Source organism: Festucalex cinctus, chromosome 10 (assembly GCF_051991245.1).
Source record: "Festucalex cinctus isolate MCC-2025b chromosome 10, RoL_Fcin_1.0, whole genome shotgun sequence".
Taxonomy (NCBI): Eukaryota; Metazoa; Chordata; class Actinopteri; order Syngnathiformes; family Syngnathidae; genus Festucalex; species Festucalex cinctus.
The window spans coordinates 18,420,756-18,447,820 of NC_135420.1; the positions used below are offsets into that span (position 1 = coordinate 18,420,756).

Consider the following 27,065-nt stretch of genomic DNA (forward strand, 5'->3'; position numbering starts at 1 on the left):
TGCAAAAGTGGGTGATGCTTGTTCGAGGAGGAGTGGCGACGGAGTGTGTTTGTGTGTGTGTGTCCACTGGGCTGCAGGGTGATGCGGTGGGAGTGGGGGGATAATTCATACTTGCACAATAAGAGTACAAATCTCCAACACGGCACCGCAGTTGTCTAGCAGGCAGTTGTGCGGCAGGCCACCTTGTGAATGACAATCAGCAGGTACGTTCCTCAAATTGGCAGTTGATGCAACACAGATGCACGGATTGGCATGCAACAGCTGCAAACCTGAAAAGAAATGAACATTTTGAATATTTTTATGGTTTGTACCTTTTTTTTTTTTTTTTTTTTTGCTAATCCCCTTAATCAGACTTTGTCTTTTATTCATGCACAGCCAAGCAGAACGGAAACAGCGGACATGAAATTCCAAGCGCTTTTGTTCCTGGTGCTGCTCATCTGCACCACAGTGTGTGTGGCACAAGGTCAGTGCGAGCGCAAGCGCGGGCGAGGTTCAAGCGTGTGCTTGGCATTCAAAGACAAAAAAAAAAAAAAAGATTTGTAGCTTGGGCACATTAGTCGGCACAATTAAACGCATTGTTCGTCACCGCAGGGTCACTTGTTAATAGTAACATCAGTTGACATGTGCATTTATTTATGAGTACTTTTGTTTTAATTGAAGCTCGTCTGGGTTTTTTTTTGTAATGTACATTCTTTTGTTCACTTGGTTGGGAAATGACCTCAGGCTTTAATGTGGGATTACTGTGCTCATTAGAAACAAAGCACCTTGTTACTGGAATGACTTTAAATGTGCTGATGATGTTTTCTTTTATTGATTTTCTTTGTATTTCCTTTTCATTTTGGCACTCCTGTCTCCATAGTAGAGGAGCATGAATTGCTCTTTGACAAAACTAGACAAAAAGGCAGAAAAAAAAAAGTCAGACATTGTGCACAAACCCAATGATTTATTTATTTTTTTGTAAAATGTGCTCTAGGTAAATAAATGTATTTTTCTCTCAGAATAATCCAACTAGAGTCCCAGCAAAATGAGCTTGACAATTTTTGATGCGTCACAGCTGTCCATTTCACTGTCATAATCCCAGAAAGTAATGTCATACTTTCTCCTTTAATAATTGCACGAGGAAGCGTGTCCAAATATTAATCTGGAACTGTGCATGTAATTTTAAATTTTACTTGATATTTTCATATTTTATCACATTGATTTTAATTGGGGAATTTTGAATTTGTAAATAATTTTAGAACGTGTTGCATCTACACAACACACACATACAAAACTCCAAGCATGCGTATGTATATTGTTGTATGTATATTTTAAAGCTTCATAATTTTTCTGTAAATAATACTAGTGGTTAGGACAGGGGTGTCAAAGTAATTTAAATTCAGGGGCCACTTTCACCCAAATTTGATCTCAAGTGTGGGCCGGACCAGTATGTCAATAAGCTATAAATAACCAGTCAATATATTCTTCTTTTTTTTTTTTTTGGTGCAAATCTGAAAATATCACCATTTATTGTTATCCTATTTTAAAATCTGAAATTTCTTCACAAAAATTAGCCTGGTGCCCTGCGATTGGCTGGCAACCAGTCCAGGGTGTCCCCCGCCTACTGCCCAAAGCCAGCTGAGATAGGCTCCAGCACCCCCCGCGACCCTTGTGAGGAATAAGTGGTCAAGAAAATGGATGGATGGAAATTAGCCTCTTTTTTTTTTTTTTGCATTCAATCCTGAGGAGCAGCCAAATTTCAAAAGGTCATTTAAGTGGTTGTTAGTGCGCCCTCCAGTGGACAAAATGAACAACAACAGGTAATTTTAGTGGGGAAAAACTGCAGGTTTTTTGTTTGTTTTTGTTTTTGTTTTTTTTGTGCCAGTGATGAGGGCCTGATTGGATCCCTTGACGGGTCAGTTCTGGCCTACCAGCCACCACTGGTCAAGCATAACCGCCTCACAGTTAAGAGGTTCTGGGTTCGAATCTCAGCTCAGGTTCTTTCTTCCGTGGCGTTTTCATGTCTGCCAGCTTCCTGCTACATTCCAAAAACAAGCCTGGAAGTGAATTCAACATTCAAAATTGTCCAGATACTTTTTTTGTTTGTTTTGTTGTTGTTGTTTTTTTTATTTTTTTATTTTTTAGAGTTAATGTACTTCAACTAATACATAAAAATGTTTATTGTAAAATAGATATTTATTTAAATTGTCATTTACAAAAAATAATTAGCAAGTACATTTTTTTAAATATTGTCAGATATTAACAGGATCCTACATGGCAAAATTGTCTGATAATCACAGAGATATGAATCATTTCACAATACAATATTAAAAAAATCTTATCTGCACGCCATCTTCCTCCAACCCCAAGCTACCTACTCATCATGCATGCTGAGAGCCGCTTTCTCTCAAACGAGGCTGATTATCGTCCCATGTGACCATGTGACCGTCCCTGCGCAGGTTCTTACGGTAACTGCTGCCTGGGCCACGAGCGCAGCATGAGGCAGAAGGCAAAGAAAAACGTGGTGAGCTACAGGATGCAGGAAACAGATGGCGATTGCAACATCAGAGCTGTCGTGTGAGTCCGTAAGCTCATTGTTTTCGTTTTCAGCCACACAATTGCGACTCGTAATGATCTGGCAGCAAGAAATGGAAAAAGCAAATGACCTTCTTGATGAGGAATGATTCAAAGGTTGGAAGATGTTGATGGGTGTGCGTGTGTGCAGGTTTACCATTAAGAGGAAATCAGGACGGAAGATCACCGTCTGCGCCGACCCGGACCAACAGTGGGTCCAGCAGTTGATGGAGGTTGTGAGGCTGAGAATGATGCAGCAAAATTAGGTACAAATCCAGCAAGTGACCGTGGTGCCTTGAGATACAAGTTGAATTCATTCACGACAACACTCGTAATGTGAAACCTTGTGTATCAAATGTTCTCCGCTGAAATTGATCTCAAGACACCAATGTACGTGAAATAAAACGGGGCTTTCATAAAAAATTTAACTTCTGCATTTTTTTTTTTTTTTGTCTAGCAGAAGAAAAACAGGAGATGAACCGGACTCAAGAGGCTTGGAAGATCTTCATCCGAAAGCACATGGATTGCATTAGGCGCTTGTAAAGTTGCCATTTCCTGTCGCTGACAAAGAATGTAATTCACACTTAGAACATGCCTTGTCTTGTATGTTAGGCACCAGTAGCACACGACGACAACGCTAAATGACTTGTTATCTTTTTATGTCACTGATGTTTAAAAAGCCTGCAAGCAATGAGCCACTTTTGGGCAGCTTTGGGTTGTGGATGGACACTTGGAGCCAAAATGATTCATAGACTCGACACAATTGGAGTGCAAGTGAATTTTTATCTGCTGAATGCGCTTTTAGCGGGAAATGATGCAAGAACTTGGCAAAAGACTTGAGACCTTTTTAAGAAATGCCATTTTACCGGGAAATGATTTGTGTCCAAAATGATTCATGATCTTTTTTTTGTTTTGTTGTTTTAATAATACATGTACATCCTAGTGTATAGGTTAGAATGATCTAGCTGATGCTAGAAGTTACCACAAATATTCCATACTAAAAATTGCCCTCTAAAATCATCAAAATGTATCAAACAATGTAAAAAAAAAAAAAAAATGCTTCTCAGTCTTCTCATATTTTGTTCTTCGCAAATATATACATTTCTTACAAAATGTTCTAAAAATATAACTTCTAATTTTTTTTTTAAACAGAAAAATGAGATTATCTGAAAAATAAACATTTTTCTATGGAAAACACTTTTCTCTGAAGCATAAATTTTTTCTAAAAAAAAACAACAAAAAAACTTAATTCTTGTCACATCACAACAACATAAAAATATTTTCTTTATATTTCTTTAAAATATTGTTTTCTAAAGAAAAGTAAAATGTTTTCTATGTTATTTTCTATGAAAAACAGACTTTTTTATCTACTAAGAAATTTAAATTCGACATTTAAAGAAAGGACTTTATTGTCGTTTTTTTCAAAGATACTTTTAAACAAATTAAACAAACCACTTAAACCACATTGTTTTCTTTTTACTGCTAAATATAACTTTTTCTAAATATATATATAGTTTTAAAATATAAATATATGATATTCTCTAATAGTTTGTCTATTTTTTTCCTAAATAAGAAAATCAACAAACTGTACTTAAAGATGACGTGTTTTAGCTATTAAAATGACTTTACTCTCATGAAATTACAACATAAAAAGTAAAACAATTATATGACTGAATAAATAAATAAATAAATAAACAACATATTCCTGTAAGATTACCACTTTATTCTCATATTTTTCTTTTCAGTGTGGCCCTAATAGTCATTGATAGAATTTACCAAAACCAACTCACAATTTGGTCGGTGTATGAATCATTTTGTGCTTAACATTATGTACATGATGTATGTGTATGTACGTATAGCAATGGACCACTTTGTAGATAGGCGCAAAGTGTTTTTGCAAATCAATTTTTGTATTTTTGTAATAGCACTCCAATTGTACTTAGTAATAACCCTTATTACATGAGAATGGAATAAAAAAAACAACCTTTTTCATTTAACCACACAAGCAGCTGTTCCCCATTATCGGAGTTAATTTGTGTGAAACAAAGCACCACCACCTCTTGTGGTTTTGTTTTTATTTCCCACCAAAAAGAGAGCACGTTTGTCAATGATGATTAAATTTGCTATCAAGCGGACGCGGTTCGGCCCCCACTGCAAGGCCTGCTGGGTCATGTTGAGCTTAGCGTTCTCCTGATTGTTGGCAAGACTTGCGTAAACAGTACAAGTATCCAAAAAAACACAACCTTGAACGTTCACCCAAACGACCTCCAGTGGTCTACCCAAGCTGTTTTTCTTTAGAAGCAAGAGCGTCAGAGGACTGACCCAAAGGTTAAAGACGCGGCCGTGCAGGTAATATTTCATAACGGTGCCGCTAATGGGATGTGACAACGTGTTCTTACAAGAAACCCAGTTTGGCGTTAGCTCTTTCCCGATTATCTGGCTGCAGATGGATTGCGAAACAACAAAAAGCATGTACCATGCCAGGGGTGTCAAGACCTATGAGGGCTAAGGGACTATTAACTCCTTGTCTCCACTCTGTCTGCCAATAAAAAAGACAAAACAAATGTTCTTACAGTGTCATGTGAGCCAGTGGTGTACTCTTCACACTGCCAAGCCAGCAGGATGCAAAGCAGTCTGCTAAACAATACTAGCCAAAATATTAGGTACCTCTAAAAAAAACACAATCTTATGAGATCCAACAAGAGTATGGCAGAATATCCAACTTTGGAAAATAAAAACAATGCCCTTTCATTTTCAAAAACTAATCAGAATGAAAGTGAATGGCCCTCAGTTGCAGCGAGAAGGAATTAGCAACATTTCTCCCCAAATGTTCTAGTTGTACATTCCAAAAATCATACCTTACTCTATTATGAATAATTCATGCTACAAATTTAGCAGCCATGGTTAATGTTAGCTTGTTTACGGTGCTAATGCTAGCTTAGCATTGCTAGTGTTTTTTATGTATTTATTTATTTTTTTTAAGCTGATTATGCGTTTTTAGTGACTATCATGACTATGCACGTTCATGCCTTTATGAATTGGTTTATTTTATAGTATGAGGCAGTTAGCGGACCACAGTGATGTAACAGAGACAATAAAATTACACCATATCGCTCAAGTAAGGAGGGTTTTGATCATTGAGGCGTCTGTTAATGATTGTTAAATTGTTATATTGAATTGCAAAATGAACAGGGAGCCACTGAAACATTGATATTGTCATGACCAAGGTCATTTTAATTAACTAAAACTAATGAAAAAACTGAAACTAAAATTTGTTAAGGAAATAAAATAAAAATGAAAAGTAACTGAAACTACATTTTCTGTTTACGAAATGAAACGAAATGTTTTTCGTTTTAATCTTTGCTAATTAATGCATGAGCCTTTGGGGATGATTTTTAATATGATTTTAAGTAAATTTATTTTGATATTAACCAGAATAAGGACATTTGAAAGTGTGTCACACAGAAGCGACATCATCTAGCAACAGCAAATAGAAAACCACCTTCAGATGAGGTCGCTCCCATGGTGCTTTTTTTTTTTAAATATTGCGCACAAGTACACACACACAAAAAACAAAAAAAAACAAAAAAAAACTAATACTGTAACTAAAATTTAACTAAAACTAAGCATTTATTAAATAACTAAAACTGATAAAAATTAACAGAACCACCATGGAAACGAATTAAAACTAACTAAATTTAAAAAAACAAAACACAAAACGAAATAACAACTAACTAAATGAAAAATTCCCAAACTATTATATCCCTGGCCATGACATGAGACGACAAAGCAGGAATATAGTTCCTGGCATAATTTGCTGATGGCACCTTTATGCGGAAACGCGTAGAGTGCAAAAAGGAGGGGCCCTAAGATTGACCCTTGAGGAACACCACAGGAAAGGGAGATTGACCGACTTATGGGGGCTAAGAATCAAAGAAAAGATGTTGTTTGGTAGACGGGATTCTAACCCATTCCTGTCCTGTCCTGACCAGAATCAGAAGCCACCAGCATGTCTAAGACGCTGATTACGAGGAATGCAAAAAGACTGAAACTTATTGAAAACATTGCATCTGTTCAACATAGTGGCTCGTTTGCAACATCCATCCATTCCATCCCTTTTCTAAACTATTTATCCTCTTCAGGGCCGCATATTAACTGGAAACGGAGCGAGCTGGAACACAACCAGAAATGACTGATCATTAAGAGAAAAAATGGACAAACAGAGCTGAGGATGTTTTTCAACAGAGTTGTTGGCAGGATATCTAATGGACTGAATGCGATCTTCATTGTACGCATGGGACCTGCTAATTCTCAAGAGGGGAAACTGGAGAGTCACAACTTGAGCAATAGTAAGCTGCTGTTCAGCAAGATCAGGAAAGGAGACAATAGAAAATGACTGATCCCTATCAGAGGATTTCCTTCTACTGCTGGGTAATTATTTCATTGAATTAATTTCATTTTATTCTCTCACACCGAACTATTTACGTATAAGTTGGAAGCACGCCCCAACCCACGAATGGCATCATCCTTTTAGAATACAAAATGACATTTAGAACTGCACTGCATCTTACAGCACAACTGCACCAATAATAAACATTGCTAAATGAATACAACCCTTCTTTATCTCACCCGACAAAGCAGATGAGTCTCTTATCGTAATAAGTCCATTGTGTGAGGAAACAGAAACCAAGATTGGCCTCACATGCCCCTCAGCTGCGGCTTAGGAAGTGAAAGTTTCCACGATGCGGCTCCTTTGAAACGAGCGCACTTGGATTGGTAAAACTGGACGCCTGACAATGTATTCAGAGCTGATTATGTCACAGTCGTTCAGTCAGACCTGTTAGATCTTGCACCAATCGTGTTCTATTCATTGACGCTTATCTCCCTTGAAAGATATTTGGCTCATGTTGCACATACAAAAGTAGCTTCAAGCATCTTTCAGAAGCCACAATCCAAACATGCTCGCATCAGCTAGTATGTGAAGATGACATGGCAGTTGATTTTGTGTTCTTGCTTAGTTTGAGAGGAAATTGTCCATAAAAGGTAATAGCGCTTGTGCAAACACAGCGGGTTATTCAGAAGTGAAAAGATTCTTGGTCAACCACAAATATAAACAGATGACATCTTTCGGTTTCAGCATCCCACATGATAAGAAAAAAAAAAACTAATCTTCACAGTTTCTGGCTTTTGGTTAAATTATAACAAACAAAGACTTCCTTTTTCGAATGCAAGAGGGAGATTTTGAACCATCTAAAAAAATAAAAGGTCAATGATCCAGTGTAAAAGTATTGCCTGTCCTCAATTAACAAAATCTGAAAAGCACATGCTTGTCGACTCCCTTTTAACATGAGTTTGAATGTGATTGGTTAATTCCGAATATACACAACAGACATGTACTGTATGTTAAACAGGTAGTCTAATAAAAATGTTGAGCACAGTATGTATTGTTCTTCCCACTATTAAATAATGTTCAAATATTTAAAGGTCAAATATTACAACCACCTGCTATTTTTTCTTGGGGGTATTTGAGGTGAGGCATTCAATAAGTCGCATGCCTTTATTTGACAAAATACATTTTCATACTCAAATTTGATCTATTTTTAATATTTTTGCACTTTTTTTTAATATATATAAAATAAGCATTACAATGTTAGAATACATATTTACTTTATAAATATGAATTACATACGCTAATATGTATGTTATAGCTTATTCTGGTATTTAATACATGGCATTTATTAAAAAAAAAAAAAAAAAGTGATATAACAATTTAAAAAAAATAAGATAAAAGTTTTCCCTAAGGGGAGGCATTTATTTGAGGTGAGACATTTATTTAGAGGATGTTTATGTGCACTGACACATTTTATCATTTAATTAAATGCATCCGTATAAATACCTTACCACAAATACATGCAAAAAATAACTTACATTAGTACAAATGTTATAGAAAAATGTAGGCAAACTAGGCATTTATTTGATGGTAGGCATTTATTATATATGATGATTTGTTTGTACCAAACAAACTAAATGCATCCTCAGGAAAATGTACGTATTTGTTTTAGGTGAAGTGTTTATTTGGGGACGATGCGCTCACAACAATTGTCGCACGGTGTTTACTGTTGCATTCAGTGAACATTTTGGACTCACTTTCTCATTCAATAACGGGAGAAAGTTCATTCACACTTTTGACGGATGTTTTGTAGGCTATACTTATATATTATTGGAGAAAATTTTCCATTTTCGTATTTCCAGGAAATAACATTTCAACAAAGTCCTCATTGACCCTTTGAACGTCTCGGTGTAAATAATTGACTACAGCACAGCGCAGACAGAAGCAGGTCATTGCTTGTGTTTGTGTCGGCTGTTTTGTTTGTGAACCTCAATTTGAGAGTGACAAATTGTGTTACCACAAGAGGAAATGATAACAAGGACTTTCACCACATGAGTATTGAGCAAGAGCTGTACAGTATGTAAACAAGTTGGGACTTCTGCCCACACACATTCCTCTGGGAACACGGTTGAATAAAAAAAAATAAAAACCTCCAAAAAGCTCATCATCATCATCATCATCATCGTGATTATTGCTGATCAGACGCTGGCAGGCCTGGCAAGGCATTGCAAGGTGACGGTAATTGGCTGCCAAAGAGCGCAGGTGTTGAAAGATTACCATGAAATAATTTGGACACGCTAAGAGTCCAAAGAATTCAAATCTGAAGGTTTTGCAACTTGAACTTAAGAGCTTGAACTCGCCACAGGAAATGTTTCCTGAAACGCCACTTTTACACAGACGTAACATAAAACAGGTTATCGCATATGGCGCTCTTGTGTTGTAATTTGTTGTCTTTATTGCACAATTAGCATTTACTACTCGAAGATTGAACATTTTTATTATAGTACGCATTCGTTGTTTATTTGTTTTACTGCCTGCACACATTGTTGGGAATCTGCAAATCACGGACCACAACGTTTACATATTGATGAATTGATTTAATTTAGGTCTTCAAAAGATTATTGCACACAGGAAAGAAGATGCTTTTAAGAGAATGATAGGAACAATGAAAAGATGAGCTTACTGCATTAAGGAACAATTGATACAAACATTTAAGGGTGAACTCACAATTGGCCATTCGGGCTGAGATTCTCATGGATAATTTCTAACAATAGCTCTGTTATTTCTATTTTGCACAAATAACTGGTGAGAAGAGTGATTGCATAATTATATGACTTGTACAGTGTAATAATGTTGCCATGCGTCACAGAGGTTTCATATTGACTATTGTTTTACAAAATGTTTTATCATTTATTTCCTGTTGTGTTATATAAGGTGCTTGTTAAAAACTGCTGACATGTGTAACCATTTTCTAACCTGGACTTTTCAGACTGACTGTCAGAATATTTTCTTGCTTCTTGCATCGAGTTTTACTATAATAATATCATTACAGTAATTGTATCACGTCAACCTATTAAGTGTGCCAGAAGAGGGAAAGTGAACCAAACTATTCGTACTGCATGGACTCAGGGTGCAGCATTACATGCGAGCCAAGTGGGATGATTTAAAAACTTTAATAATGATAGTAATAATATTAAATGAAAAAAAATCAGTTAATTTAATGAATGATTTCTACGATTCAGAGGGTCTGACAAAGACATTAATGCCTGTCTCTCCCAAATCAAATTCACCAAAATCATGTTAAGCTACTTGCGCCAGTTTTTAGACATAGTCCACGCAGGCTTAACTAAGAGTAGGCTCAATCATGTTTCGACTGGCCAACAGTGAGTACAGCCTATAACAACATACGCACATCATGTTGTGCATTCAATGAAGGCATTTTAGGGTTCATATTTGACCAGCCACAACATGTACAAAATGAAGTCTCTTTTGATTGACATATTGACAGACGTTAATTGTCAGGTACCTGAGGAAAATTAGAGGCATGAATTTAACTATTTTTAAAGTAATCAATGCATAAATAAAAGCCATCTGTATAATACATTTAAAAAGTACTGCAAACTACAACTAGAATAGTAACAATAGTGTTAAATATGAATTAAACATGATCCAAAAAAAATAATAAAAATGGATGGATATAAAAACCAGGTTGTGCAAGTGTTGTTGGATTGTGTTGGTGGTCCCACTCTGACTCCACCATTTTTACTGACATGTTTTTCCAGTCTCAGCGTTCATTACTGTTGGAGCGAGCATGTTCCCAGGCGCCCCATCCCACCAGACCCCCCTTGCTGCGATTAACTATGGCCTCGGATTAGCACTAAGGAAGATTGCAAGATACGGCGGACAGAATAGCAGCGCAGTGATTGATGAATGTTTCGCATCAGTACACTAAAAACTGAGTAATGCTGGCACAGCGAGTCACAGCTCATTACTTTGGAGAAATGTCCGAGATAAAAAAAACTCTCTGAACCTTCCTACTCGTCTGCCTTTTCTAATTCAATATTGCACTATGTGAGTTTATAAAGTGCAAAAGTGAGTACAGAAATCAAATGTCCCCATTTGAAATGAGTGCAAATGCCATTAATCCGTTTCAACCCTTCTTCAGTTTTGTTTTGGTTTTTGCCTTTTTTTTTCATGGCTGAAGGTCAACATTTTATAAATTATTTTAATGGATTATTTTGGCCTCGTCTGGCATCAGACTGTATCGACTCCTTCTGCTTCAATATAGTACTCCGGTGTCAAACTCACGTCCCGGGAGCCAGATCATGCGTGTCTACTTCATATTTCTTGTTAAAATAAGTAAGTAAATACTAAATCATAAATACAATTGTAAGCATTTATTTTTACATAACTTCTTTTTAAATTGAATTGAAGAATAGTTGAACAAACTATTGCTTGACTTCTAATTTCAAAACTAGTTGTTCGGGTCGTAACAAAAACCAATTTAAATCTGAAAATCAGTTATGAATTGTTACATTTTTTTTAATGTACCATCTTTGAACTGTATCACACCCCATGTAGAGATACATATCTTATCGTCTTTTATTGATGAAATGCACAACCCTATTAGTTATCAATTAAATTATTGGGTATATTGTAATAAGATAAGGCGATTTTTGCGGTTTCAGTCATAACGGCCCTCTGAGGCAAAATAACTGACAAAAATGAGTTTGACATCACAAGTACAGGACTGTCTCATAAAATTTGATTATTGTGATAAAGTCCATTATTTTCTGGAAAGCAATTAAATATTAATTTTTATTATTTATTACGGCTTACAGCTTAAGAAAACTCGAATATCCTATCTCAAAATATTAGAATATTTCCTCAGACCAAGTAAAAAAAAAAATCAGCAATATTAAAACAATAAGGCTTGCAATATTTCAGCTGATTTGTAATGAATCCAGAATGTATGGCATTTTTGCTTATTTAATTGCATTACAGAAAATAATGAACTTTATCACAATATTATAATTTTTTTGAGACAGTCCTCTATAGTGAAATATCATAAAAGTACTATATACTCATGCTCATGATTTTAACGCTCTATTCAATGGACGTCGCAGCAATCACTTTATTCGTACCCATGGTTATTTATTTTTTTTATTTATTGGCAAAATATCCGCACAAAAAAAAAAAAATTGCAAGCACAAAACAGACTGCCTGCGAGGAAATCATGTGAACTGATGGTGGCTGTTGACGTTCGCTGCCACCTAGTGGTCATCTAGTGGCAGAGTGTCTGAAGCTCACTCATACTGTAATTCGGATTTTTGCTTGCAAGTTGAAAAACTGGTAGTTTGTGGCACGCGTATAGTCAAGGTAGTACTTTATTAGAGTACCACACAGACCGCAGAGGGGTTGTGTTTGTCCACAGATGCGACGCACCACCGGGCCTGACTTTTGTAGTCATCTGGACGAATCGCCGTATAACCGACAGCCTCCACGGACTTCCTCTTCTGGACCCGGTGAAGAAGGATGCGGTAGGTCCCGGTCAGCGGGCTTTTGGAGTCTGAGCAGGGATTGTTTTGCAAGTGAACCGCTATGATCCCCAAGTCCGACAAGAGAGTCTTCACCTCCTTCTCCTCCTCGCACAGGGCATTGGCGGCCTGAGCCAAGTGGGCCGGGGCCATGGGCAGGGGCATATACGGATCAGGGTACTCGATCCCCTTGAGCCAAGCGCCGTCTGAAACTTGGGTGAGAGACGAGCGGTCCACCGGCACGGGCCGTAACAAGCCCTTGATGACGAGCTGGCAGTCGTCGGGCACGTACGCGGGGATGCTGTAGGCCCCTTGGAGGATGCAACGCTTCAGCCTGCTCAGGTTGTCCCCGTAGAAAGGCAACGTGGCCGTCACCATGAAGTACAGAACGATCCCTAAAGCCCAGATGTCCGAATAGCAGCCCATGTAGCCTTTTTCCCGAAAGAGCTCGGGGGCGGCGTACGGCGGTGAGCCGCAGAAATTGGTGAGCGGCTCGTTGGGCGCGCGCTCGCTGCTGAAGCCGAAGTCACCCACCTTGATGCAGTAGCTGGTGGTGTAGAAGATGTTCTCCGCTTTCAGGTCCCTGTGGACGATGTTGTTCTCATGCTGGAACGGAACACAGGAAGACTTGTCAGTGTTCTCACACACTTTCACTTTCACACCTCAACAAATGTTTTGTTTTGTACATAAACTCTCAGGAAAAATTCTGGAAAACTTGATTTACTGTAGAAAACAACAGGGAGCTATTTACATGTTTAAAAGGATACTTGACTCATTGAACCATTTTCAGCAGTGAAAAGTTCATATTTTGTTCAGAATTAATTTTATAACTTCATTATTATTCATGTACAATTAATACTTTTAAAAAGTATTAACGACCAATCATGGTGCACCTGTTTTCTGGGGTTGGTCAGCAAACGAGCCATGATTGGTCGCTAGCTACTTCCTCAGCACAGGTGATGTCATCTTTAGTCGACAGCAAGTAGGAAAATTACTTTTTAAAAGTATTAATTGTACGGTTCATGAAAAAGTTAACACATTAATTATAGACAAAATATTAACTTTTTACTGCTGAATATGGCTCAACAAATCAAGTATCGCTTAAAGTTTTAATTTAAGAATTAGGGGTTTGCATTTTTTTTTATTTTAACGCCAATATTTTTCCTTTTAGTACAATCAATATCAGCTTACAAATATTGATTGTCATCAGCCTCTTTGACAACTAATAATCCATATCGGTATTGACCCTGAAAAATAAATAAATAAACATAATGGTCTATCTCCAATTGAAATGAATGGACCACCATTAATCTGTCCCAGAATAAATGTTGCAATTATAACCACACTTTATAATATAGTACTTCATTAAAACATAATAACTCGATCTAGGGGGAAAAAAAAATTGACCACAAAAACTGGCCGGTGCAAAAATTTCTACCCCAAAGCTATAATTATCATTTCATTTTACAACCATATTTGCTCCGCCGAGAACCATGTTTCACCTCTGTCCATGTACATGGATGAATACCAAAAAAAGAAAACAAGATGTCCAAGGTTTGGGGTCGCTTTAAACTAAGAAAGGCCAAAAAATAAAGTAACAGCTGGAGCTGTTTTGTTTTTTGTTTTTTGTTTTTTTCATATACTGTAAGTCATCGCATCGACTGCCAGCAGGCCACCGGAGCAGCTACACAGCTGTAAGGTGCAATTGAGGTAGCAAGACGACACTTGATCCTGGCTTATATGAAAATTTTGATGACAATGTTTACTTTGAACTTAATAAAAATAATCTATTCTAAAATGATTCATTTGTGACGTCCCTATCAATAATATTTTTTGGAAAATAGAATTTAAGGAAATAAACAGTTTGGACATCACGTTTAAGGTGGCCATTTTGTCACTTGCGGTCAACTGAAAATGTCGTCACAGTTGCTCAGGTAATGATCAATCGGGGCACACCTTACGACCAATCACAGCTCACCTGTTTTCTGAGTTTGGTCATGTGGCAGTTGCAAGTTGAGCCGTGATTGGTCGTTACCTGAGCCCTGAGCAACTGTGATGTCATTGTCAGTTGACAGCAAGTACCAAAATGGCTACCCCATGAGATGGATAAAAAATGGATTATGTTGCTTAATTCCTATTCCACAAACACAATATTAATCAGAATGCCGTGTTTTGACTAGTGAGGTGGCATAGAACATATTATTGTGGGTTGACTTCTCCTTTAAGGCAAGGTTGTGAGGTTGTTTTATAAATCTACAACGTGGAATGTTCTGTTTCATGTTTTGTTTGATGGTAAACAGTTTGAAACCTCTTTTGTGAAGTGGCGCATTATTATAAATACCTGTAAAGCTTCTCTCATAAACCTCTTCCCTCTAATAAATGCCTCGCACTTCCAGTCTATGTAAACTTGAAGCACAATAATATTGTGTTGTTCAATCAATCAAAACTAAAACTAAATTCTTGACACAGCTCTTGTATGGGTCTCATTGCATACAGTTGTTCATAATATTGACAGTCGGCAGTGTAGCCGATATTTAGCTATGTATTGTCTGAGAATCCTTCATGCCTGTTTATTATAGGCAATGCTTAATGAGTACATGTAAATAAAGATGACTTAACGTTTAAGTGAATTCTTCTTGACCACTTCACAGAGCACGCAGCGGTTTTGTGGTTTGCTTCGTGCTTTGCGTGTGAGTTTGTGGTGCTAAAAATGTGTGACTGCAACTAATGCTCACCATATGTTTGACAGCAGAGACCACTTGGGCGAAAATCAGCTTGGCTTCCAGGTCGCTGAGCTTCCCCCTGCTGGTGATGCGAGAGAACAGGTCACCGCCGCTGCCGTACTCCATCACCAGGTACAGCTTCCTGCTGGTCTCCATCACCTCGTACAGACGCACCACGTTCGGGTGGCACAACTTTTCCATGCAGCGGATCTCCGAGGAGACAAACGGCTGGGGACCCTTACCCGCTTTGTGCTGCTTTTCCATGATCTTGACGGCAACTCTCTCTGTGAAAGCACAGGAGGGCAAATTTATGTTTGTTTTTTTTACAATTTAAAAGATTTCCCAGGAGTCTTAATAAAAGGCCTCTAAAATTCTTCACTCAAATCGCTTTGTTACAATGACAACCAGGGCAGAGCATAGGCTATTCATGCCACCTACACACTTGTATTGCTAGACTACCCTTGCATCTATGTACAAGCAATTCAAAATTACATTTTCAATAATATGACAGCTTAAACAAAGAGAGTCACATGCTGATTGGTAGGATAAACAAATAAAAATAGCAGACCTTTAGTCAAGGCATGGATGCCCAGTCTGACTGATGAAAAGTTGCCCTGGCCGATCTCCCCGCGCAGCTCGTAGAATCCGACCCTGCGGCCCAGGATCAGGTCGTTGACCATCCTCTCGTTGTGGGCCATGTCGTAGACCATCCTCTCGAAGGGCGTCAGACGTATCCTCTCGGCCTCGCTGAGCTGCGGGGGGCCATTTCGTGTGGCAGAAGTGGAGGCGGGGGAGGCGGTCGAGGTTGGCGGCTTGGCTGTTTTCTCCACCTCCGGGGACTCATCTTTGGGTTTTTTAGTCGCTTTCTGCTTGGGCCACAGTTTATTTTTGATGGCTGTTGGACAGAGAACAGACAGCATGGACGCATGTTTGAAAACTAGCATGTACATGTTGGCTACTTTTTTATTAACTTATCTACAACTGCCTTCTAATTGTTTTTCTTTACAATATATAATAAAACTTGCACATTTTTGTTGGTGCTGAATGCGGTGAATGCCCACCCTTGCACTAATATCTTCTGCCATTATCTCAACCCTTTATTCTAATCAAAGTATTTTTCTCACACAAAATTCTATAAAATGTTCATTAAAACACAGTCTAGAGTGGCGCCAAGCTTATGCGGCATTCAGTATGTCCCATATGATTGTGGGTTAAAATTAGTCAGTAGCCGGTTCACTCAGTCCTCAAAATGGCAAGGATTAACTCTTTTAGAAACAGCGTTAGGATGCCTCTTCTAATTGTGGAAGCCTGCTCAGACTGGAAGCCAGGTCACAATGGAAGACTTCCATAACAGAGCTAAAGAGATATAGTCATTTTCTTTTGCTGCGTATGGTGCAGTATGTTAGATGTAAATTGAGGCTGTGCTGTTTATAAAGGAGACCTAGAGAGCACTGACCTGCAATAGCCCAACAAAAGCAAATGTGGGAAAATCCCGAGTGCAAGCTAATATTTACACTCCCTACAGTCTTTAATGCTGTTGATGCAATTTCTTTTTAAATCTGCTGGAGTAATTGAACTGATTTTTAAAAAAAGTTCAAAAATATATATGTAAAGAAACAAAAAATACTGTACATTATAGAACGCACTATAATTGTCCACTAATGATGATTTCCCATGATAAGATGTCATAATATTTTTGCCTATAATGATAAATTACAGTAGATATTAGAAACAAGTAATGGTTTATGTCAATCATATTCTTGATGTGTTTAAAAAAATAGAATATCAATGAAACAATATAGTACACATTTATTTTTAACTTATAAGCTTAGATTTACAAATTGGTTATTTTATGTTTCCCCACAATTTTATTTGAGGAGTGCCACCTTGAGGATCCATTCGGTATTGAACCAAAAACAAATCAAACAAGCAATGGAAACATTTGGAACGTAAATAGTGTTGTTGCGTAGAGATTATGTATCACAAAAGAGTACTCTTTTTTTCTACTTTGTCCCAGCTCTAAAAAAAATAAAAGTAAAATAAAACACAACAAATGATCTACAAAGTCTAGCGAAAACCATACAGCAAAACTACAAAATATGTATTTGCTGGAAATGGATGTACCTTTATTCTGTGAGTCCTTCATGCTGTTCCCTCAGGCTGTTAACACCTGACTGTGACTGTACATGGTGTATGTGGCTTCTTTAGATGAGCCTCAATCCTATTAACAGCGTATTAGTGGACAGTGACTGCTCATTGGCTCTGGCACCAGATGCAAACATGAAAATGCTGCATACACAATTTCACAGAGTTAAACCAATTATTATATTTTTTTAAATTATTTTGGGGGCCTCTGTTTATTAGGATTCATTATTTAGTTTTTGTTTTCTGTAATGTTACATTATATTCTGTGTTTCATGAAATGTAATCTTCCATTCATCCATTTTCTTGACCGCTTATTCCTCACAAGGGTCGCGGGAAATGTAACCTTGCTGTCTTTAAATATCATTTAGGCACATTTATTTCAAATGTATTTGCACCGCATTTGCCAGTCCATATAATCAGTTTGGGCCATGATTTTTTTTATTATTATTATTTTTTTTTCATCTCTGTTGATTTTAAGTTCGGTTAAGAATCATTGGATCCCTTGAAATACAAAAATGTATATGCAAGTACAGTACATCTAAAAGAGTTATCATATCATTATTATGCTAGCTTGAAACCGAATAAAGTATTTCTCATTTCAATTTACACGTTTGGTGAAGACATAATACAAATGCATGAAAATAACTACGCTTTGTTTCAATATGGAAAATAAATACATTACCATTCAGCATGTATGAAATTTACTTTCAACCTTCTTGTAGTCCACTGCAAACCATTTGATGGGCGTTCAATGCTAGCCAATAATAAAGTCTTGATTTCCAATCTAGCCAATCGTCGACCACTATTAAGTTGGCGGGAGAGGAAAAGGCGGGACATACGCAAAGCCTTCCGACGAATCAGCGCACTGAGAGCTCAGAGCGAACGGAAGCACATGCTAGTGCGCTTCTTCTGTTTTCATCTGTGACATGTCGCGGCAAAAGCACAGTTTCGTCTCTGTTTCCTGCCAAATTTAACGACGGTGGAAGAAAAGGAGAAAATGGCAGCCACGGTGGCGGCACCCGTCGCCCCCGCGGACCACGAGGCCGACCGCTGCGCGAGCGAGGAGGAGAGCCGTGCGGCCGAGGCGCCTGACGAGGGCGTTCAGCAGCAGGCGACGGGCCCCGCGGCCGCCGTGGGCCACAACCGGCTGTCCAAGCTACCGCTGACCCGCATCAAGGCCTTGATGAAGACCGACCCAGATGTGTCCCTCGCCAGCCAGGAATCTGTCTTCATTATCGCTAAAGCCACGGTACGAAACCCCAGACCAACAAAATGACCCCCAAGCACTGGATATTCCTTGTGATTGTCGCGTAAGGATTGAGTCCCGCGAGATTTAGTTTTTGCGGCGTGAAATAACGTGATTTCCCACGTCAATCTGCGTGCTCATAATATCGTCATCATCTGGTTTCATTTGTATTTATTGATTTATTTTTATTAATGTAGAACGGAATTTAAACTTTAAAAAAAACTTAAACAAAAAAAACCCATTTCAACCGTAGGATTTTTGTCATTCTATAATTTAAGCTCTTTGAACAACTTAACAATACAATGTTTACATCAGTAGGCAACGTATCTTTTGGCTCTATGGTGACCACTATTGAGGATAAACAGGACAGAGAATTGATAAAGAATTATACAATTTGGGGGAAAATGGGTTTCATTCTACACCCAACACTTGTAATCTGGTAGAAACATCATTTGTCAATTTTTGGACAAGGGAGCAATTTAATGTAATATTCTTGGTTTGGTTAAGAGGGGTACCACACTCCAGTGAAGCACATAAATGCCAATTTTAAGTTTAAGAAGTAGAGATACTTTCTGCTGCTATTTTAATTCATTAAGTGGAAGCTCCCTCTGCTGGCCGTAGAATGTCTGTACTACAGTATTTGCAACACAATAAAACGGGTGGTTCTGAGAAAATATATTTTTAAAAATAATTTGTGATTTTTTTTCACAACTTCAGCAATGTGCAAATCATGTGGAATCTCAGCTGTTAAAAAATAAAATAAATTGACATTTTATATTAACGACAAAGTTTGATCTTAGTTAAAACCTGAACTAAATTTAAATAAAGCCACTGTACCTGAAATGAAAGTGTTTTCTTCTTTTGGCTTTTGGATTTTGACTAGACTGTTTGCTCCACAGGAGTTGTTTGTTGAGATGATCGCAAAAGATGCTTTGGTGTATGCACAGCAAGGCAAGAGAAAGACATTACAAAGAAAAGACTTGGGTAAGTGAATATAAGGAACAAAACATGATAATATTCTATTCAGGCAAAATTATTAGGTGCACCTGTAAGATCAAACAAGATCCAAAATAAAAATTCCGTCTGTTGTTCAAGGAAAACCAAGCTTTATTAGCTCTTTAATAGCAGAAGTGTCTAGTGAAGGTGGCATACTGAAGTTGATTATTGCAGATTACTGACCCATTATTTTTTTCTGCAGATAACGCAATCGAGGCCATAGACGAATTTGCATTTTTGGAAGGTGAGCTTTTTGTCCTTCCTTGGTGTGGCACAACTCTCGTGGGCAGCATTATTCTGCTAACATCAAAAATAGGAGTTCATAACAGTCAGATGAGTCTAGCAATCCTTAAAGTATTGATCGTTAGTTTTATCAATATCAATAGCCGCAGATCATGTTTGTGTTGTTTTAAATATTATGTTCTCTATTTTCTTTACAGGCACGTTGGATTAAATAGTACCTCAGGAGCACCGAATTGAAATCATCCAATAAACTTTTTTTCATTTTTATGGATATGATACAATGTGAAAATTTCTGCGACTTTTTTTCCCAGCATTTGGATATTTATGTCTGGTTTTATAATAAAAATAAATGTTTTTGATGGAGAGAGGCCATTCTTTACATTTAATACGTGTGGCCATTGCCAGTGTACATTAGTTTGTAAATATTGGTGAAATGTTGCTATTCGTGAAATAAAAGTAAGTTCCTGCCTACTTTTTTGTCCCATTCAGAATGAGTTATTAGTATGGTTTTATGTATAATAAATGAACATGTTTTTGTATTCCTCACACAAATTGCATTTGGATAATTAGTCGTTTTTACACTACTCATTCAATGTGGCACTATTTTGATAAAGTCCTGAATTTATTAGAAAACAAGAGTGAATTGATGTATCATGATTATGTTAAATGTATTTTTATTTGTATTAAGGTAAACTTCCATCAGTGTCCACATTATGGACTCTAGTTGAGATGTTTACCTTCAAGTCAGGTGACCATGTTGAAGGTTTGTCACTAAAGTGACCGCTGTCCAAGGTGCTGACTGTGTGTTTTTGTATCACTTTTAGAGAGCATGCTTGTACATGACGAAAATGTCCCAAAGCTCATAATTTTTTCTATTTTCAATGGAAACAAATTTACATTTTAGGCTCAGATTAAAAATTAAAACTGTAAAAGAGGCTACAGGCCTGAAATAAATTTTAACATTTAAATGAGCTGGAAGTTAGGACAAATGTTTAAAGCGTAATCGTCTTTATGCATTACATATGACATGGCAGATGCGTTCACCGGTATTTCAGATACATTGCCATTTATTCAACCAGCTAAATGCAAACACAAAATGAGAACGCTCACAGTGAGGCCAAAACTCACACATAGACTAACTGGCCAAGTTTGACCAGCCTGACCTGTGACTTTACACTACTATGACTACAATTTTAAATTTTATTTCTTTACAATTACACAAATAAATGCCAAATTGTGTCCCCACATTGCTGTAGGCCTTTTACACACTTGCAGTGTAGCACAAACAATTAATAGTTGAAATAGTGAAGGTTGAATGTTTTTGCACCACACAGCAACTGTTGTGTGACACTGAGAACAACCTCACGAGTTTCAAGTTTGCATTCGGAATGTTCTAGGATCTCCCTGAGTGTTGTTCTTGCTGACCGCATTCGTTAAACACATTCAAAGTGCTCTCGTTCACACTCCAGTAACAGTCAAGCCCCCGCAAGTTGTTGCACTACGAATTTTCCAAATAAATGTCTGAGTGTATTTAAGCTGATTTTCTGGGTTTAGTGTTTCGGCTGCCGATGAAACAGAACTGTGAGAATCACAGATGTTTGGTTCCAGGAGTGAACCAGGCAACTCCCTACAGAGGAATGTCTTACTGACACACACAAAAAACACATAATCTCATGTGGAAGGAGTGGACATTGTTTTATTTCCACAGTCAATAAAGACATTCCATTAAGGCAATCTCAGGTGAGAAGAAAATCTAAACCCTCTCACAGAGCGAAGATCTGAGGACTGGTTGGCCTGATGGTCACTTTTGGTTTCATAAACCAGCACTTCCCAAAGTGTCATGGCCCATTCTGAATATAGAAACATGAAATTCCATGAGAAACGACACGTTTTCAAGAAAAAAAAAATGTTATTCAGGTCAAGTAATAAATTTATCATTCATCCATTCTTTATGCTGCTTATCTTATCGAGGGTTACAATCTTGCAACAATGAACTTGTTCTTGAATATAATATTTTTACCTAAAAAAACAAACAAACAAACATTTCCTGTAACATGTCAAGTCAAATTTATAACACACGGAGAGAACTGCATCGCATGCATGCGAAGCTTGCTCCCGGCATCATAGCTCTATCAGACCTATTGAGCAGATTACATGCTAGTTTTACCAGCTAAACCAGGGGTAGGGAGCCCTGGTCCTCGAGAGTCACTGTTTTCCATGTCTCCCTCCAACACAGCTGACTCGTTATCATCATCAGCAAGCTCTGTAGAAGCCTGATAACGAGCCAGTTCATCAAATCAGCTGTATTGGTGGAAGGAAATATGGAATACAGGCAGGACAATGGCTCTTGAGGACCAGAGTTCCCTCTCCCTGAGCTAAACCTTCCAAATTACTGTTCAAACCCGAGGTGACCAGTTTCACATTGAAAGAAATCTAAGAGCTTGTCAGGTAGTTCAACCTGGGACCTCTCGCACCTAAAGCCAGTTTAAAGTAAGGGCTCGTCAGGGAGTTGAACCCAGGACCTCTCTCACCCGAAGCGAGAATCATACCACTTGACCAACGAGCCACATCTCCTGTACAACTGTGTTGTTCGTACACTAGTCCAACGAGCTGCATGTATTGTGATAGTGTTGCTAGTACTTTTACCAGTGTATACTCTTTCAAACGGCAGACTAGTTTAAAGTAAAGATAAAGTAAGGGCTCGTCCAGGAATTGAATCCGGGACCTCTCGCACCCGAAGCGAGAATCATACCACTAGAACAACGAGCCCCATGTATTGCACTTGTGTGTTGTTAGTACTTTAACTAGCGTATATTCTTTCAACCAGACCAGTTTAAAGTAAGGGTAAACTAAGGGCTCGTCCGGGGGTTGAACCCAGGACCTCTCGCACCCAAAGCGAGAATCATACCACTAGACCAACGAGCCACATGTACTGTAAAACTGTGTTGTTAGTACACTAGTCCAACAAGCTGCATGTACTAATGAGGTGTGTATACTCTTTTAAACAGCAGACTTGTTTAAAGTAAGGGTAAACTAAGGGCTCATCCGGGAGTTGAACCCGGGACCTCTCGCACCCGAAGCGAGAATCATACCACTAGACCAACGAGCCCCAGGTATTGCACTTGTGTGTTGTTAGTACTTTAACTAGCGTATATTCTTTCAACCAGACCAGTTTAAAGTAAGGGTAAACTTAGGGCTCGTCCGGGAGTTGAACCCAGGACCTCTCACACCCAAAGCGAGAATCATACCACTAGACCAACATGTACTGTACAAGTGTGTTGTTAGTACACTAGTCCAACAAGCCGCATGTACTAATAAGGTGTGTGTACTTTTACCAGCGTATACTCTTTTAAACGGCAGACTAGTTTAAAGTAAGGGTAAACTAAGGGCTCATCCGGGAGTTGAACCCGGGACCTTTCTCACCCGAAGCGAGAATCATACCACTAGACTAACAAGCCACATGTATTGAACTTCTGTGTTGTTAGTACTTTAATAAGGTATACTCTTTCAAACCGCAGACCAGTTTAAAGTAAGGGTAAACTAAGGGCTCATCCGGGAGTTGAACCCCGGACCTCTCGCACCCGAAGCGAGAATCATACCACTAGACCAACAAGCCACATGCATTTTACAACTGTGTTCTTAGTACACTAGTCCAACGAGCCTCGAGTATTGTACAGTGTTGCTCTTACTTTTACCAGCGTATACTCTTTCAAACGGCAGACTAGTTTAAAGTAAAGATAAACTATGGGCTCGTCTGGGAATTGAACCAAGGACCTCACCCAAAGCGAGAATCATACCACTAGACCAACAAGCCATATGTATTGAACTTCTGTGTTGTTAGTACTTTAAATAGCGTATACTCTTTCAAACAGACTAAAGTAAGGATAAACTAAGGGCTTGTCCAGGAGTTGAATCCAGGACCTCTCGCATTCAAACAGCAGACCAGTTTAAAGTAAGGGTAAACTAAGGGCTCGTCCGGGAGTTGAACCCGGGACCTCTCGCACCCGAAGCGAGAATCATACCACTAGACCAACAAGCCACATGTACTGTACTACTGTGTTGTTCGTACACGAGACCAACAAGCCACATAACGGGAAAAGGGAAATTAAATGGATACTTGACTCATTGAGCCATTTTCAGAGGTAAAAATTTAATATATTGTTTAGAATTGTGTTGACTTCATGATTTTTCACCTACAATTAATACCTTTAAAAAGTAGTTTTGTTACTTGCTGTCGACTGCAACACCTGTGCTGAGGCGGTAGGTAACGACCAATCATGGCTCAGTTTACTGACCAAACCCAGAAAACAGGTGAGCCATGATTGGCCGTTACTTACTTCCTCAGCACAGGTGATGTCATCATCAGTTGACAGCAAGTCGAAAAATGACCTTTTAAAGGTATTAATTGTACATGAGAAGTGATGAAGTTATAAAATTAATTCTGGACAAAATATTAACTTTCACTGATGAAACTTGTTCAATGAGTCAAGTATCCCTTTAAACTAAATTTAGGGATAACCCAGAGAACTCTCGGACCCAAAGCAAACATCAGCGTCCCTGGTCCTCAGGAGCCACAGTCCTATGTGTTTTATATGTCACCCTCCTGCAACACAGGTGTATCAAATGGTCTGGTCAAACTGGAGAAGCCTGATCCTCACCCATGTTGGAGACATCTAAAGGCCTCGATACACCAATCCGTCGGCCAATGTGACGGCTGTCGGCACATTGCGTTACAAAAATGATGGAAGTACACACCCTAACAGATAAGCACCATTCATTTTCATTGACATGTACATTTTAGTTGTGCTATTCGAGGATAGGTCTTTAGTTCAACTAGGTCTCATACTGCAGCTCTCGCACTATCATTTTGCAATTGAACAGAACAAGTTACAACAGTTATTTGAAGTCCAGCACTAATGTGCAAATATGGCACCTCTGGCTGAATGTGAACCGCAGAGACCAATACAAGGCAAGAAAACACACCCATTAAGAACAAGAATGCTGCTTCTTGGCTGATCCAAATAATTCCCAGAATGTTGTAATGTGGAATTTATTTGTGTTCAATTTCACATAACTTGCTCTCTGAATCACGCACCTCTTTGTTTGCGCCATAGCAAAGATTAGATCAACTATTTGCCTGTGTGCATTTTATCCCTTGGAAATCCCTTCCAGGTACAGCAAGATCGCTTCGGCACTATGAGAGCTGTGATTTGAGCCCTACAACCTCTCCAGGAGGCAACCCCCACCCACCCCTCACTACAACCCCCCTGTAAAAGGAACACATTAGCGTCTCACTGTAACTTTTATTTTTGATTGCCCGCATTTTTGTGAGTCTGCACACCTTGACAGGAGATATTTTAATCGCCGCAGAGCTATGCAGAAAATGTCTCTGGCTCACAAGCAGACCTGTGTTCATGTGGAAGGTATGTTTTTGCAGCTGAGATTCCAACCTGATTTCTTGGGTCAAATTCTTGAACCCCGTCCCCAACGCGTGCCCACATACACACGCATGCACGGACATACTTGTACTCCATCCTCGCCTCTTCAGTGCTCCGACGGCATAGTTTCACTTCCATGGCTCAAATAAGAATGCCCCCTAAGGGGACGTATTGTTGCCTTGTTCTCTGAATAGTTCCTCAGTTTGCCCAAGGAGAAAACAAATTTAATTTGTGAATGGTGGTTCCGCCAATAACCTTCTGTGCTCATTAAACATGCCATATGGATCCTCCTTTTAAACAATATGACGGAATATCCGAAGTCGACCGCTGATGCTGAAATTTTGAATCAATTTTTCGACATGAAATCAGAAATAATCAAGTCACAAATACCGTATGCTCTAAGTAACATGTTGCCATTCTCAGTGGTGTGACTTTACAGGTTCTGCCACATTTATTGCACAAATTTGCATGAACGTAATTGCAATATTAAGAAACATTCGCCACCACCCATCATTACAAAAGAAAATCCTTTGGTTTGTTTTCATAGAACAGAATCATATCCTGATGTTGTTTTCAAGCACAGAGAGGTTGTTGATTCCAGCGTATTCTTGCGGTGCGTCGCTAGACTGAGGGTGAGGCCGAAAAGACGGACGAGGGCCACATTTTCCAAACATGTGAATCATTCAACTGGCGAAATGTATGATAATTACACGGTGACACTAGTGTATGAGTCAAAGCTTTTAAGAGAGACATAAAACAAAAGCTGGGAATACCCGTACGCTCTCTGCCAGGACTCTGTTTGTTTTCATTTTCTCTTGGCAAAATAGATCACTGCAGAATTGAATCCTGGATGCCATTAAATAACATCCACGGTGAGTGATAAAATGCATCTTGTGCTCACAATAAGCGAAAGTAAACTAAAAACAGAGGACTGAACCTCCTGATTTGTACAGCACTTTGACTAAAAGTGTTCAACAAATAAATGTATTATTAGTGATAGTAGTAGTTGTACTAATAGTAGTAGTATTAAGCATACCAAACTTATATTAGCAACAAAAGACATTTTAACAACAAAATGCTCATAAGCATCCTCAACTTCTTTTCGTTTCAATTGAGAGTTGTACTCCACCAAGGCTGGCCATTTTTACCGATTCTGTTCATAATACCGATGGACAGAATTTCTAAGTGCAGCTGAGGAGCTGATGGTCTCAGTGTAGTGTCTGCTTTTTTGCAGATGATGTGGTTCATCAAGCCACAATCTGATGGTTCTATTTTCATGCCTAGCACAAGTTGAGTGCACAGTGCAGTCTCACGGTGCGCATGGGTGGAGTTTTCTTCCTTTTGGTGTTTTTGCTTGACTAGTGCAGGTAGAATACAGCATTTTGTGCCGCTGTGGGATGGTACACAGTCAACACCTGGATAATCGAAGCGACTCCTCTCATTGGAAGTGCACACAGTGCTTGACATTGCGCAAGCATAAATGGACTTTCTGGGGTCCGTGCATGAGAATGGCGTGCGCAGTGCGTTTATACAGTTATACTACAAAATCTCGCCTTGCGGATGCATAGGACGTGGGTAATCCGAGACCCCCTTGCACCCCTGATCGTTCATTAGGCTGCTGGCCCTGTGACGAGAATTCAGATAAGCAGAAGAAGATTGATGTACTGAACTTGGAGGTCAACTCCAATAAGGAGCATGTAATAAAAGTCAGACCTCATTTTTCAATGTTCTAACAAGTGTAAAACGAAGTTCACTTTATAAAAGTAAAAACATGACAAAGTCTAAGTTTAAAGT

The 27,065-nt window shown here is 38.6% G+C and overlaps 4 protein-coding genes and 4 non-coding genes across 11 annotated transcripts in view; 2 read left to right on the top strand and 6 right to left on the bottom strand.

Annotated features, from left to right (window-relative positions):
• The first annotated feature begins 74 nt into the window (after window positions 1-74).
• Window positions 75-4,558, top strand: ccl25b (chemokine (C-C motif) ligand 25b). 3 transcript variants are annotated; one of them, XM_077534518.1, is made up of 5 exons: window positions 75-203; window positions 376-463; window positions 2,439-2,556; window positions 2,705-2,819; window positions 3,011-4,558. In XM_077534518.1, exons 2-4 carry the CDS (start codon window positions 400-402, stop codon window positions 2,817-2,819), a joined length of 297 nt encoding a protein of 98 aa, XP_077390644.1. In that variant the 5' UTR covers window positions 75-203; window positions 376-399; the 3' UTR covers window positions 3,011-4,558. The 3 variants fall into 3 exon arrangements, with proteins under 3 accessions (XP_077390644.1, XP_077390642.1, XP_077390643.1); XM_077534516.1 differs by having other exon boundaries at window positions 148-303; XM_077534517.1 differs by having other exon boundaries at window positions 148-303; window positions 3,014-4,558.
• A 7,534-nt stretch (window positions 4,559-12,092) lies between these two features.
• On the bottom strand, window positions 12,093-18,680 carry LOC144027182 (serine/threonine-protein kinase NIM1). Of its 2 annotated transcripts, XM_077534510.1 has the most exons (5): window positions 18,031-18,680; window positions 17,328-17,424; window positions 15,772-16,098; window positions 15,216-15,487; window positions 12,093-13,086 (listed from the first exon to the last, which is right to left on the bottom strand). In XM_077534510.1, exons 2-5 carry the CDS (start codon window positions 17,347-17,349, stop codon window positions 12,334-12,336), a joined length of 1,374 nt encoding a protein of 457 aa, XP_077390636.1. In that variant the 5' UTR covers window positions 17,350-17,424; window positions 18,031-18,680; the 3' UTR covers window positions 12,093-12,333. The 2 variants fall into 2 exon arrangements, with proteins under 2 accessions (XP_077390636.1, XP_077390637.1); XM_077534511.1 differs by lacking the exon at window positions 17,328-17,424.
• On the top strand, window positions 18,184-20,304 carry pole4 (polymerase (DNA-directed), epsilon 4, accessory subunit). The gene is made up of 4 exons (XM_077534514.1): window positions 18,184-18,597; window positions 19,494-19,578; window positions 19,793-19,834; window positions 20,031-20,304. The coding sequence occupies exons 1-4, from the start codon at window positions 18,346-18,348 to the stop codon at window positions 20,042-20,044; spliced, it is 393 nt and encodes a 130-aa protein (XP_077390640.1). The 5' UTR covers window positions 18,184-18,345; the 3' UTR covers window positions 20,045-20,304.
• A 1,200-nt stretch (window positions 20,305-21,504) lies between these two features.
• Window positions 21,505-27,065, bottom strand: part of slc1a6 (solute carrier family 1 member 6) — a 39,998-nt gene continuing 34,437 nt past the window's right edge. Inside the window, exon 17 of the mRNA XM_077534509.1 lies at window positions 21,505-21,683. The gene's annotated coding sequence lies outside the window, so the exon portion shown is untranslated. The remainder of the gene's footprint in view (window positions 21,684-27,065) is intronic.
• On the bottom strand, window positions 22,687-22,758 carry trnap-ugg (transfer RNA proline (anticodon UGG)). Its single transcript has one exon. It is a non-coding gene; the product is annotated as a tRNA-Pro (tRNA).
• trnap-cgg (transfer RNA proline (anticodon CGG)) lies at window positions 22,871-22,942 on the bottom strand. The gene has a single exon. It is a non-coding gene; the product is annotated as a tRNA-Pro (tRNA).
• trnap-cgg (transfer RNA proline (anticodon CGG)) lies at window positions 23,378-23,449 on the bottom strand. Its single transcript has one exon. It is a non-coding gene; the product is annotated as a tRNA-Pro (tRNA).
• On the bottom strand, window positions 23,801-23,872 carry trnap-cgg (transfer RNA proline (anticodon CGG)). Its single transcript has one exon. It is a non-coding gene; the product is annotated as a tRNA-Pro (tRNA).